Source organism: Lithobates pipiens, unplaced genomic scaffold, assembly GCF_037356315.1.
Source record: "Lithobates pipiens isolate NorthernLeopardFrog02 unplaced genomic scaffold, aLitPip1_a1.2 Scaffold_16, whole genome shotgun sequence".
In the NCBI taxonomy this organism is placed as follows: domain Eukaryota; kingdom Metazoa; phylum Chordata; class Amphibia; order Anura; family Ranidae; genus Lithobates; species Lithobates pipiens.
The window spans coordinates 547648158-547663103 of record NW_027507748.1 but is presented as its reverse complement, the minus strand read 5'-3'; the positions used below and the strand labels follow the sequence as shown (position 1 = coordinate 547663103).

The 14946-nt window shown below is 44.3% G+C and overlaps 1 protein-coding gene across 3 annotated transcripts in view; it reads right to left on the bottom strand.

Annotated features, from left to right (window-relative positions):
* The window catches only part of ANKRD52 (ankyrin repeat domain 52), a 232663-nt gene that overhangs the window by 153457 nt on the left and 64260 nt on the right, over window positions 1-14946 (bottom strand). For all 3 annotated transcript variants that reach the window (XM_077483380.1, XM_077483382.1, XM_077483383.1), the window contains exons 3-4: window positions 12077-12155; window positions 11905-11975 (exon numbers count right to left, since the gene is read on the bottom strand). In XM_077483380.1, coding sequence (XP_077339506.1) covers window positions 11905-11975; window positions 12077-12155 — 150 coding nt within the window. The remainder of the gene's footprint in view (window positions 1-11904; window positions 11976-12076; window positions 12156-14946) is intronic.

The following is a 14946-nucleotide window of genomic DNA, read 5'->3' as shown; positions in this document are numbered from 1 at the left end:
AAAGAGGTAGCGTACCGCCATGTATTGGGGGACCGAAAAGGTCCGTTGCGGACGACCCCATTCCTTGTATATAAACTTATCGAAATAAGTCAGATACGGAAACACCTTAGGTGTACGGACTGGCTTACAGGACCCAAAAGAGACCACTACATCAGCAGAGGGATCTGCTGGCTCCTGAATCAGAGTATCACGCACAGCTGTGCTAAGTGCTCCAACAAGCGCTTTATCACGCACGGACCCAGATGGGGATTCATCCTCACTGTCCGAAAGGTCCTGGTCAGCGTCATCTGAAAACGGCAGAACAGGGGTCACCAGCCTAAGCCGGGCCCGAGTCTGCGTCAGAGCTCTCCCCTGAGGATGGGGAGGGGGGCAGGGGCGTTTTTTTACCACCTTGGCGCCCACACACCTCCTCCATCTTGGCAACGAATGTATTAAGGATCACCAACATAGCTTCCAGAGGCACTGCACTGTCTGCAGGCGAACCGGATTTCGGGGGAAGAAACACCAGTTTCTGAAGCCATGCTGACCCTACCCTGTCTGCCACCTGTTGGAAACTTAGGACAGTGATGGTCCCACCCTCCTAACTGCTGCAGGCTGAGGAGCCCCCACCGCAGGACTCACCACCCTGACAGAGTTCTGCGCCATCCAGATAGGTGTGCCTGTGTCAGCTCCCAGATGCACAAGAGACAAAACCGTGCTGTGCTGAGCTCCACTGTATAGCGCTGAAAAACGTGTCCAGGCTTCAACAAAATGGGCACCGAGCATCCAGTATAATGGACATAATCACAGGGAAAATGGCCATCGGACTACAGTAAAATGGAGAACTGGCATGCTGCTCCTTGGTCACACCAAAAATGGCCGAACACTGTATGCAATGAAGGACAGTGAAATAGCAGACAAAGAAATGGCGGTAAACAGCACTACAGCAACCGACAGACACAGCCTCCAGACACCCAGGGGAGAGACCTACAGACAACCAGGGCACAGCTACCTAGTGCAGTCCCCCCCCCCCCCCCCCGGGAGCCCCTGTCTATGGCACACACACCACTCAGCAGCCCATGTAGCATCCCCCCCACGGGGGGGGGGGGGGGGAGATGGGGACAGGGAGAGAAGAGGGAGGTGAGGGACCCCCGCATCGACCTCCCAGGGAATGCCCAACTGCTCAGCCCCACAGAGGCAGGGAGGGAGAGCTGTACTTACCAGTCCTGAAGAGATGGGAGACATTCCATCACAGACCCACTCTCTGATCAGTTCAGGTTGGCTGCTGGCCCGGCCCAGTGACGCAGACATCAGTAACCCTGTCATATGTGTGCCCCGGGGCATTACGCCCACCAGCCTCCCCTGGAGCTGGGGGCATGTCATGGCTGACCCAGCGCGGAGCTCTGGTCTGCATACGCTTTCTGGCCAGGCTGGGGAGACTACAAGAATAAGGGGTATCCAGCCTGTCATGCAGCCGGCTGTTGATAGCAGATCACAGGATCTTTAATCTTGCACAAAAAGCAAACTTCTGCAGAAAAATCCACAAACCGATGGGCCTGCAGGGTTCCAAGGGACCGCCTCTTGGGCGGAACTAGAAAGTTTTAGTTTTGTTAGAATATATTAACATGTTCTGCCTAGTCGTCTCCTGAAGGTGGCATAACAACCCAATGGTATAAGAAAAGAGCTGTGCAAACAGCAGCACAGATCACAGCCTCTATACATGCTGATCTGCAACAATTAGGGACCAGGATTGAAGCGATCGAACTGAAATCTGATCAATCATGCCTGCGCATTAATCAAAACACAGCCAGGATTCAAGAACTACAGGACCATCTCGAAGTCGCCACCGCCAAAATTGACGACCTCGAAAACAGGTCGAGGAGGTATAATTTCCGTATCAGAGGCCTCCCTGAATCTGTCAAAGACACCCATATTGCAGTCCAGGACCTCATCAAAAGCTTAATTCCTACCATCCCACCGCATCGCCTGGAATTAGACAGGGCGCACAGGGCTTTACAACCTCCTCGCCCAGACGGTCTACCAAGAGATATTATAGTGAAACCACACTACTACTCGGTGATAGAAGAGGTAATGAGGGTGTCCAGAACCTCAGAAAACCTGACTTTCCAGGGTCATCCAATCCAAATTTTCACCGACCTGTCACCATAAACAGTCCAAAAGCGCCGGGCATTGAAACCACTACTTCAAGTTCTGAGGAGTAAAGAAATCCCCTACAGATGGGCCTTCCCTCTACGCCTGAACTTCTCGTGTCACAATAAACCCTACCACTTCTCAACGTTCCAAGATAGAGAACGCATCTTGCTGCAATTGGGATTGATCAACCAGGAGCTACCACAGATTTCTACATCTAAAAGGAACCTCGTCATCCAAATGTCCTTCCCCAACGAGCCCCTTGACGCAAATGTGGCAGAAGCAGATGCCCAAGAGATCGAGGGAATCCCTACCAACATGAACCTCCAACTGGACTGTCCACATCTTGCTTGAAACCAACTTCCTCATGGATTGTGTTCAGGGCCGAACTATCTCCAAGCTGGGGTGATAACAGGTCCTGTCCCACCTGGGGGCAACTCCAGGCTTGATCCTTAGAGGAAACTTCTTCCACTCTACCTCCGACACGATTTTTTTTTTTTTTTTTACAATTACTACCGTTATTGTGCCTGTACTACCCTCCCCTCCCTCTAAAATGTTATTTAATTTTTTCTTCAGATTTTTTTTTGCTTTTTACTTACTGCCTTTTTTACTCACTTCTTACAATTGAGACATAGTCATCCGCACCATGGGGGAGAAGGAGGGTAGTCATGCGAAATATACATGATCCCTTTGCCTTACTTAGTCAGGGCTCAGACCTTTTTGCTGTTAGAGCTTACGAGATCAGCAACCTCTGCGGCGGGGTTGACCAGGGTGGGCACAATTCGCCTCCCTTTAACCTCGATAGGAGAACACTTGTTCATTCTCCTACCAGGGTTTGACTGCAGCGATCCGTAGGGTCGCTGTGATTTTCCCTTGGGTAGGGTACGGGTGGAGACGGATCTCTGCCTGGACCCGGGGTTACGGGTTTTATTGGGGGGTTTTTCTTAATTTTTTTCTATTTTCTTTTTTCTAGAATATTTTTTCTTGATTTGAATTGTCATTTTGTGCAATGCATATTTTGATGTATCTTCTTTTCTTTCCGCTTTTTTCTACCTCTATTACCTTTCTCTCTATTTCCTCCCTCACTCCCTCCTCCTTCCTTCCTCCCTCCCTCCCTCCCTATCTCCCTTATACAGGGTCTGGTTGAATTCGCCTCGTTTCAATCCCACAAGCGATACTCCAGTGAAACTGATGTCTACTCCTATCTGCCAGAGACTACTTCAAGGACAGGTATGCCTTATATACACAGAACACACCATATCACGTTCTTCCCATGACTGAACCCACGCAGTCGAAATATAACCTCCGCATAATGTCCAATAATGTCCAGGGCCTTAATTCACCAGTAAAACGCCGCAAAATTATGCAACAGTTTCACGCCCAGAAGGCAGATGTTGTTATGCTGCAGGAGACGCACTTCCCTATTTTATATAACCCCACTTTCATCCACAAAAACTTTACACAAATGCACCCAATAAAACGAGAGGGGTAGCGATCTGCTTTGCCAACAAAGTTCATTTTACACACTCCAAAACGATCAGAGACCCAGAAGGCCGCTACATCCTGGTCTCTGGGACACTTGACACAGTAACCTACACGTTTATTTCCTACTATGCTCCAAACTCCCACCAGGACTCCTTCTTTGCAAAGGCCCTCACAGCGTTGAAACCTCATTTGGAGGGTAAAAAAATATTGCGCTAAAGAAATCTCTCAACAATCAGTCTAAATATCTAAAGGCTGCGATTGACACGATGTGATACACACCTATAAAGCATATAAGTCAGGAATTTCAACCGCGCTCACACTTAAAAAAATCTAAAAAATATATATCTAAAACCTATAACAGAATAATATGTATACACTATAACTAGTCAAAAATTATAATATAAAAACACAACTAAGTGAATAATAAAAATATACTCTATAACTCATACAATAATCAAGTGTACAACAAATTATATTAGAATATATATACCGTATATACTCGAGTATAGGCCGACCCGAATATAAGCCGAGGCCCCCAATTTACCCCCAAAAAAACTGGCAAACTTATTGACTCGTGTATAAGCCGAGGGTGAGACATGCCTGTCCATCCCTGTGTGTGTGTCCGTCCATCCCTGTGTGTCCGTCCATCCCTGTGTGTCCGTCCATCCCTGTGTGTCCGTCCATCCCTGTGTGTCCGTCCATCCATCCCTGTGTGTGTGTGTGTCCATCCATCCATCCATCCCTGTGTGTGTGTGTCTCCATCCATCCATCCATCCATCCCTGTGTGTGTGTGTCTCCATCCATCCATCCATCCATCCCTGTGTGTGTGTGTCTCCATCCATCCATCCATCCCTGTGTGTGTCTCCATCCATCCGTGTGTGTGTGTGTGTGTGTGTGTGTGTGTATGTGTGTGTGTGTATGTGTGTGTGTGTGTGTGTGTATGTGTGTGTGTGTGTGTGTGTGTGTGTGTGTGTGTGTGTGTCCAGCCTACCTTTGTCCCGAGCCTCCTAATAACCAGCAATTTGTTTCATGGAGTTGGGCTTTAAAGGGACTACAGATCCCTATTTGGGATGATCCTACTTTCTTTATGGTGTTATGATGCCCTATAGGGTGAGCCATAGTGCCGGTGAAGAATAATGAATCTTTATGTACACAGGGTTATGGAAGGCATTCGAGGGCACAATAAACACATGTAATCAGGGATTGTTCTGGCCAGAATTATCTGCTGATAAGAGCAAGCAGCCGCATTCTGTAGGCATATGAATTATTAATGTTCCTCTGAAACTCTCTGGCTTGTTCTGAAAAGATCATTTCTTTGTGAGCAAAGGACTGAAAAACACACAGCACACAAGGAAGGGGGGATTTACCTTGCCTCCTTGCCTCCGTCCCGTGCCGTGTCGTGCCTTGCCTTGCCTTGCCCCCGTCCCGTCCCGTGCCCTCTTCGTCGGCGGCCATTGTAAAATTCAAAAGCTGCGCCGCCGCCTTCGCCTGTGATAGGCGGAACACTGAATTTCCCAGCAGCCTGTGTTCCGCCTATCACAGACGTCGTATCATCCTCGTCCGTAGTACGAGGATGATACGATGTCCGTGATAGGCGGAACACAGGCTGCTGGGAAATTCAGTGTTCCGCCTATCACAGGCGAAGGCGGAGCCGGAGGCGCGGCTTTTGAATAGAATGGCCGCTGTCTGTCTGCTCGACACGCTGTTCGAGCGGGCAGACAGCGATGACTCGAGTATAAGCCGAGGGGGGCACTTTCAGCCTCAAAAAAGAGGCTGAAAATCTCGGCTTATACTCGAGTATATATATATATATATATATATATATATATATATATATATATATATATATATATATATATATATATATATATATATATATATATATATATATATTGTGCTCAAAAATTATATATAAGCAACAGTTCCTCAGAAAGACATAGTAATGAACATAAGTGGTAAAGTGCACAGAATTTTTGTGAACAATCAGAAATATTATGAATGAAGTGCTCAAAAATTATATGTAAGAAAACAGTTCTTCATCAAGATGTAATCGTGAGCATAACAGTTCAATAATCATAAGTGTTTCTTCTCAAGAAATCCTATGCGGGTGCAAAAGAGAGAATTTCCTTCAACACCGTGCTGATAAATGGTAAAAATGTGCGCTTACCAAATCCCAGAATCAGAAAGGCATTTGATATCAGAAATCTTAGGGGACATCACACAGGGACATCACCTCGTTTTCATGTGGTTGGACCATTCATAAAAGGCAAGCAAAGACTCCCATAGCGTAAAACCGTAAACCAAAATCTTTTATTCCATAATAAAAAACACTCACAAACATAAAGGTCAAATCAGCGTTAAGAAACGCCGGCCGGCAAAGCGAACGCACAAATGTCACGTGATTTGCGTCAAGAGTTGGGTGGTCTTGACGTGCTTGACGCAAATCACGTGACATTTGGGCGTTCGCTTTGCCGGCCGGCTTTTCTTAACGCTGATTTGCCCTTTATGTTTGTGAATATGTTTTTTATTATGGAATAAAAGATTTTGGTTTACGGTTTTTACGCTATGGGAGTCTTTGCTTGCCTTTTATAAATGGTCCAACCACATCAAAACGAGGTGATGTCCCTGTGTGATGACCCCTAAGATTTCTGATATCAAATGCCTTTTTGATTCTGGGATTTGGTAAGCGCGCATTTTTACCATTTATCAGCACGGTGTTGGTGAAGGAAATTCTCTTTTGCACCCGCATAGGATTTCTTGAGAAGAAACACTTATGATTATTGAACTGTTATGCTCACGATTACATCTTGATGAAGAACTGTTTTCTTACATATAATTTTTTTAGCACTTTATTCATAATATTTCTGATTGTTCACAAAAATTCTGTGCACTTTACCACTTATGTTCATTACTATGTCTTTTTGAGGAACTGTTGCTTATATATAATTTTTGAGCACTATATATAATAAGCGACCGTTTTAATGGCGACTTCTGAACAATCAGGCCCACTGCGCAGTACTAGACTCAGCCCTGACGGACTACTTCTCAGACAATAGCACAGACTCAATTTCACCAGGCTCTCTTTGGGCGGCGCACAAGGCGGTCATGCGGGGCAGAATAATACAACTTTCCGCCCGGCTTAAAAAAGAACACTCAGCAGATCTTATAAGGCTCACAGAGGAGTTTCGTATGCTTAGTAAACGCCACAAACGACACCCCACCCCGGATAGCCTGGCTGAACTCGATAGGGCACGGATTGCACTTAACATTTTGCTCACCACCTCCGCAGAAAAGCATCTGCGCTGGACGGGAGCTTGCTTCTATTATCAAAAGGATAAAATAGGCGCCAAGCTTGCAAGCAAATTGAGCCCCCGGACTCGTACCTTGGTCTTCCCCAAAATCAGACAGTCTTCGGGCACCCTCACACAAAACCCTGTGGAGATTTTAAAATCATTTCACGTCTACTATGAGAACCTCTACAGCGAGACACCCCACTCACATTCTAAAGCTAGGAACCAGTTCCTCCGGAACCTCAATCTACCTTCCCTTCAACAAACACATAAGGAACTAATGGACGAGCCCTTCTCCTCTACCGAGATACTGGACGTAATAAAATCCCTAAAATCAGACTCGGCCCCTGGCCCTGGCGGTTTTCCAGTTAGATACTACAAGACATTTGGAACAAAGTTGGCTCCCTAGATGGCCAAAATTTTCAATTCTCTCCGGGATGGTGCCCCCCTTCCGAATGACTCTAACACAGCTTTTATTTCGGTAATACCGAAACCTGGTAAGGACACTTGCGAAGTGGGAAACTACAGGCCTATATAGTTAATCAACAACGATCTTAAAATTATGACAAAGATATTGGCAAACAGAATGTCCAGCTTTATACCCAATTACATTCATAAGGATCAGGTGGGCTTCATCCCGGGGAGACAGGGACCGGACCAGGTGAGAAGGGCAATTGACCTAATATCCCTGTTGAATTCTCGATGGGACGGGGGCTCGGCACAAGAAGGCCTTCTGCTATCATTGGATCTGCAGAAGGCATTCGATTCGGTATCGTGGCCATAACTTTTTGAAGTTCTCACTAAATGGGGGTTTGGGACAAGTTTCCTAAAGATTCTGCACGCCCTCTACTCAATCACATCTGCTCAAGTACGTCTATTGGGTCGTCTTTCAAAACCATTGGCCAGCCGTAGAGGCACTAGACAGGGATGCCCCCTGTCGCCCTTAAATTTTTGCCATAGCAATAGAGACATTGGCCATTGCCATTAGAGCGGACATAAACATCAAAGGTGTTCGCTGCGGCTCAGAAGAGCATAAATGTGCCCTCTTTGCCGACGACATGCTAATATTTCTAACCTCGCCACTCGTCTCCACCCCCAATTTACTTCAACTACTACGTGACTTCGGTACTATTTCAGGCCTCCAAGTAAACACAGCGAAGTCGGTAGCCCTCAATATCTCGGTTCCCCCCTCAACCGTTACCCAACCTACGCCTTACTTTCCCCTTTCCTGGGCCACGGATAAGATTCCTTATCTGGGCGTCTTTCTGACCAAGTGCGTCATCAATTTATACAATACCAATTATCCTCCCGCTTTCCGATCTTTAGAGGCGGATCTCGCTAAATGGTCTAAGGAAGGCTTATCTTGGCTAGGCAGGCTCAACGCAGTCAAGATGACCTTACTACCACGAGTATTGTAGTTATTTAGATCCCTCCCCATACCTATAAAAAAGTCTATCCTATCCAACTTTCAATCAAAGGTGGTTGGATTTGTCTGGGGAAAGCGGGGCCATAGGCTAGCACGAGATATTCTGTTCCGCCGGACAGCCCAAGGTGGGTTAGGACTTCCTAACCTTAGTTTATACTACCAAGCAGCACAACTGGCACAATTCTCAGCAATATATACCAAGTCCTCAAGGTCTGACTGGGTCTCCCTCGAGAGACAGGCAGTGCCTAGCTATACATTAGATTATCTGTTATGGAGACCAGCAAAACACAGACCCGCTATCTTAGCCCCCACACTGTCCCACTCCCTGGCACTGTGTGATCAACCACACAAAAATGAACGCTTGAAATATCCCCACTGAAACCTCTCACACACCTATTTAATAACCCAGATTTTCCTCCAGGCATGAACATCCAGGCGTTTCACTGGTGGCTGAACAAAGGCCTTTTCAGAATTGGACATTTCCTTTCACCTAACGATCCCATTTCAGTAGGCCACTGCCTTGCCAAATTGGAAATGCCCGCATCGGAACAATTCAGACTTACGCAGATTAGGCACTTCCTTCATTCACTCGAACCAGACAAACCAAACATTTACAAGGTAACCATATACGAGCAATGGTGCACAAACCCAGGTCTCCATAAAGGAGGAATCTCACTCATTTACTCGTCCCTGGCAGATAGGAATGACAAGCCGGCATACGCCTGCTCTTGGGAAAGGGACTTGGACTTCCAACTGGATCCGGAGACGTGGTTTCAAGTCTTCAAGAGATCTAAAGGTATTCTGAACATTTCCTTAATCAAAGCGAACATTAAAATTCTAACCAAATGGTACTACGTCCCTGTGAGACTCTCCAAGATGTTCCCAAAGACTTAGCCCCTCTGTTTCAGAGGATGCGGTCATATAGGCACGATGCGCCATATCTGGTGGACATGCCCCTGCATACGAAATTTTTGGAACAGATTTCTGCACCTAGTGCGAAAGGTCACAGGGGCTCCAGTTCCTCAGGACCCTTCGTATATTTTGCTGAACCACAGGTTACATCACTTCCCCAAGCACATTCAACAACTCATTTTCTTCATGTGCTTGGGAGCCAAGATCACATTAGCAAAGGCCTGGAAAACCTCCAAGGTATCCCTCTTGGCTGCCAGGTACAAAATCTCCTGGATTATGATTCAGGAACAAACAGTAGCAAAACTGCGGAATACCGTCCAACAATTTGAGTTGACCTGGTAACCATGGGCCCAGTATATCAAAGTCCCACTCTATCCAGGGCACTTACAATCATAAGATCTACATGGATGGAACCATGACCCTGATCCCTGTATACCAACCACCCTCCACATCTTTCCCTCTCCTATCTTAGTCCCACTTTCTCCTTTCTCTTCTTACTTTCCTTGCGCAGGATTTCTAACGATATGATACTGGTTTGCTATTCTCTTCACTCTAGAGTGTGCCTTACTTTAATCTTTGTTGAACTGACTGGATATAGCCGGTACTGGAAAGATTTAACAAAGTAGGCCTGGGAGCCCCAGTGTATGTCCCGCTGCCTCCCACCCGGGGGCTACAACTTCTGAATGACCCCTGGGGGAGCAGAGGGAAGCAGGTGGGTGTCTCTTTAGCGGGAGTGCCTTGAGCTATCCCACTCCACAGTGTGAGCCCATAGGGGGAGTGGTGACCTCGGGGGCTGCCGTGGGAGACACCACCGGGTTGATAGTAATATTTCCTAGCCTCCCACTCAGGCCTTCTTTCACATGGCTGCCAAAGGGCCGAGTTTCAACAGTATTGAGGCCTAGTTGCGACAGGCACCAAGACTAAGGCGAGCAGACCTTCCCCTAGCTATGCAAAGGAGGTTTTCTCCATCTATCTAGTCACGACTTGACCTGGGAAAATCTCGATGGAAAATGTTACCCTTTTTATGGTTTTCCTCTCATGTCAAGATCAAGTAGTTTACGATAGGGATTGGCCCACCCTCTTCAATAATCTATATGCGGATGTAAACAAAGCTGCGATCGTGGCTCGTAACCACGAGATTATGGATTTTTTCCCCCGATCTCATGCTTTCCAGCCTGGAGGAGAGATGTGGGGTCACCATAAAGAGGACCTGAAACGAATGACTCCCATTACAAAGGATGTTTACATTCCTTGTAATAGGAATAAAGGTGATCAAAAAAAAAATAATCATTTAAAAACGCTCCTGTCCCTGGTAGCTCGCTCAGAAGAGAACGCACGCGTTAGTCCCGCCCATACATGTAAACTCAGTTTAAACCACATGAGAGGCATTGCCGTGTGCGTTCGAGCAACAATTATAGCACTAGACCTCCTGTGTAACTCTAAACATGCAACCTTTAAACAATTTTAAAGCATCGCCTATGGAGATTTTTTAGGTACTTTAGCTTGACATGTTGGGTATCTATTTGCTCGGTGTAACATCTTTCACATTATATAAAAAATTGGGCTAACTTTACGTTTTGTTATTTTTTTTAAATGATGTAAATTTCATGGTTTGGCATAATCAACTCAAATCAAAATGATGTTCCTGCCCAGACTCCTTCAAACTCCTAGAACTCTACCATTGGCAATCCCAAGGGAGATTTACAACGTCTACAGGCTGAAGTCCTGCTCTTCATGTGGGGAAACAAGAGGCCTTGGATGCAAAAACAAATGCTTTATACTCCAAAATCTGGGAGTACCAGGATTATATCAATGGTGGCTTAATAAGGTGGTTACCAAGAATTGGCAACTTTCTTAATGGAGATCACATATACACTTTGCATCATATTAAGGATACGTTGCAAATGCCTCCTAGTGAAATATTCCGATACAATCAAATTGCATCCTTTGCCAGATCTAAAACTTAACCTACTGGTGGGACCCCTTACTTAAAACCTTTGAACTATCTTGCCAAGCCAGGGGCTTCCAATGGGGGCCTGTATCTGCAGTATACGCCTCTCACTGATCCGGACTCAAAATTTGCCTATATGAATCAATGGGAAAGAGACCTGAACCTTACCTTTGATCTGAGTGGCAGGACATTGCTTATAATAATTTTCCATCAATACAACTCTAATAGGGGCCAACTATAAAAACACTCCTGCGTTGGTACCTGGTTCAGACTAGGGTAGCCAAAATGCATCCTTCCACTTCGCAAAATTGTTTCCGACGACACTGCCAGTTGGGGGCAATGCACCATATTTGGTGGCAATGCCCCCTCGTGACTAGGCTCTGGATTAGGATATTTAATCCAATAAACTAGGTGATGGGGTGAACATTCACAGATGTCCAGGAGCAGCTCATCAGTGATATTGATTACTTATATATTGCTGGTAGCAAGAATTATAATTTCTAGGCATTGGAAACAGTCGGTTATTACTCTTGATTGCGTTAGAAATAAACTCAATTGGATCATTATTAATAACTCTCATATACTTTGTAATAAATCCCAAAAACATGATAAGATTTGGGACCCGTGGATCGGTTATATCTCAACTCCCTAATGAACTCCAGGATGAAATTACGAGAAAGTTTTTTGTTATATATATATATAAAACTTGCCTCATTTCGTGCTGCTGCAGCTCGGTGCAGGGGAGTTAGCCAAACTGAATCCTTTGCATTAACATTAGCACCTAGAAAATATAGAAGAAAAAAAAAAAAATACAATTTAGTTAGATAGTTAGGTTTTCTATTAATGTGACATGTCTTTGCAAAAAAAGGAAGACAAATTTACCTGACTGTATTAATGGTTCCATCACTGGGATGTCTCCTAAGTAAGCAGCAGCATGCAGAGGAGTGCGTCTCTCTTGGTCCTGTAAAACAAAATTAAATAAAACCACACACCTCAAAACAAAGCCGCCACCACACACACACACACACACACACACACACACACACACAGTACAAAAACCAAAAAGCTACAGGCAATATATACACTGTATAAAATATTCTTGCTTCACAGCTACAAGCATGGAGCCAAACATAGATTTGCCAAACCCAAACCTTTAGGAAATTTTGCAGTTGTTAATACAAAACTCCATGTATAAAATACTTTTAAACAAAAATACTGACGCCATTAAATGGAGGCAGATTAGAACCTTGGAAAAATGGGATTAGGCATTTTTCAATTCTCCCTCTCATTGGAAGTCAGGAAAAACTATTTTATACTGCCTTGATCATTATGCACACATGAAAACGAAGTTTACATGATTCCCATACTAAAGACATGACGGTCAATAAAATGAAGTCAGAACTTTATACTCAACCAACATTAACCATTATGCTGCTAGCATTAGTAAGTAGATAGGAAGATATATTATAATTGGGTTTTTTCCCCGCTTTCTTCAGTTGCTTTCTGCAGTGTTTGTATAGATGGCAGGGTTTGCTTGGAAAAATTTAACTAAAAATTATTTTCAGTCTGTGGCATTAAGATGCAGTTAAAGTGGATGTAAACCCGAAACAAAAAAAATGTAATTAAGGTTTGTAACTTTTACAGTATGGCTACTTTCACACTGAGGAGCTTTACATGCACTACAGCGCCCTTGGGCTTTCACACTGGAGTGGTGCGCTTGCAGGATGGTCAAAAAGTCCTGCAAGCCGCCTCTTTGCAGCGCTGTAGGAGTGGTGTATTCACCACTCCTAAAGCGCCCACTTCCCATTGAAAACAAAGGGGTAGCACCACAAAACCACTGACAAAGCGCCGCTGCAGCGGCACTTTAGGCCGGTTTTAACCCCTTTTCGGACACTAGCGAGGGTTATACCCAGAAGGCTACATACAATCTGACCTTTATCGCAAACCCAGCGACGGCAACACCTTAATCATGCCAGCAGCTTACATCCAGGCTCCAATACAAAGTATTCCATATGCTTAGTATCTGCACTTCAGATGCAGATTTTAAAAGACAGGCAGACACTCTGCCTGAAAGATTGCGTGCACGAGGATATGCTCATACCCTCCTAAGACTTGCCTTTAATAAGGGGGGGGGGGGGGGGGGGAAGAGAATTGTTACACCTGTTAGGACACATCCGGCTTTACCACAACTACCACACTTAAATGGTCTCTCTTTGTCCTTAACCACTTGACCACTGGGCACTTAAACACCCTTAATAACCAGACCAATTTTCAGCTTTTGGTGCTCTCACATTTTGAATGACAATTACTCAGTCATGCAACACTGGACCTATATGAAATTTTTGTCCCTTTTTTCACACAAATAGAGCTTTCTTTTGGTGGTATTTAATCACCTCTCAGTTTGTTTGTTTTTGTGCTATAAAAGAAAAAAAAAGACCGAAAATTCTGCAAAAAAATGAATTTTTCTTCTTTTCGGTTATAAAATTTAGCAGATTAGTAATTTTTTCTTCATAAATTTTGGCCAAAATTTATACTACTACATATCTTTGGTAAAAATAAGTACAAATTGGTGGATATTATTTGGTCTTTGTGAAAGTTATAGAGTTCACAAGCTATGGTGCCAATATCTGAAAATTGATCACACCTGAAGGACTGACGGCCTATTTCAATTCTTGAGACTCTAACATGCCAGAAAAGTACAAATACCCCCAAAATGACCCCTTTTTGGAAAGAAGACATTCCAATGTATTTAGTAAGAGGCATGATGAGTTTTTTGAAGTTGTCATTTTTTCCCACAATTCTTTGCAAAATCAAGATTTTTTTTCTTCCACAAAATTGTCATATTATCAGGTTATTTCTCACACACAGCATATGCATACCACAAATTACACCCCAAAACACATTCTGCTATTACTCCCGAGTACGGCGATACCACATGTGTGAGACTTTTACACAGTGTGGCCACATACAGAGGCCCAACATGCAGGGAGCGCCATCAGGCGTTCTGGAGCACCCAGGACAATTCTGACATTTCTCTCCTACATGTAAAAATCATCATTTATTTGCTAGAAAATTACAGAGAACCCCAAAACATTATATATTTTTTTTTAGCAAAGACCCTGGAGAATACAATGGTGGTCGTTGCAAATTTTTTATCTCACACGGTATTTGCGCAGCAATTTTTCTAACGCGTTTTTTTGGGGGGGAAAAACAGTTTTGTGCTTAAAAAAAAAAAAAAAAAAAACACAGTAAAGTTAGCCCAATTTTAGCAAAAAGTGAAAGATGAAGTTATGCTGAGTAAATAGATATCGAACATGTCACTCTTCAAAATTGCACATGCCCGTGGAATGGCGCCAAACGTCGCTACTTAAAAAATCCCCATAGGCGACACTTTAAAATTTTTTTACTGGTTATGTTTTGAGTTGCAGAGGAGGTCTAGGGCTAGAATTATTGCTCTCGCTCTAACGTTCGCGGCGATACCTCACATGTGTGGTTTGAACACTGTTTTCATATGTGGGCAGGGCTTACGCATGCGTTCGCTTCTGCATGCGAGCACATGGTGACAGGGGCGCTTTAAATTTTTTTTTTTTTTTTTTTTTTTATTGTTCATTTTACTTTATTTATTTTAGTTTGACATTTTTTTTCCCCAAAAATAAATTTTTGATCACTTTTATTCCTATTACAAGGAATGTAAACATCCCTTGTAATAGGAATATGGGGTGACAGGTCCTCTTTACAGTGAAATCTGGGGG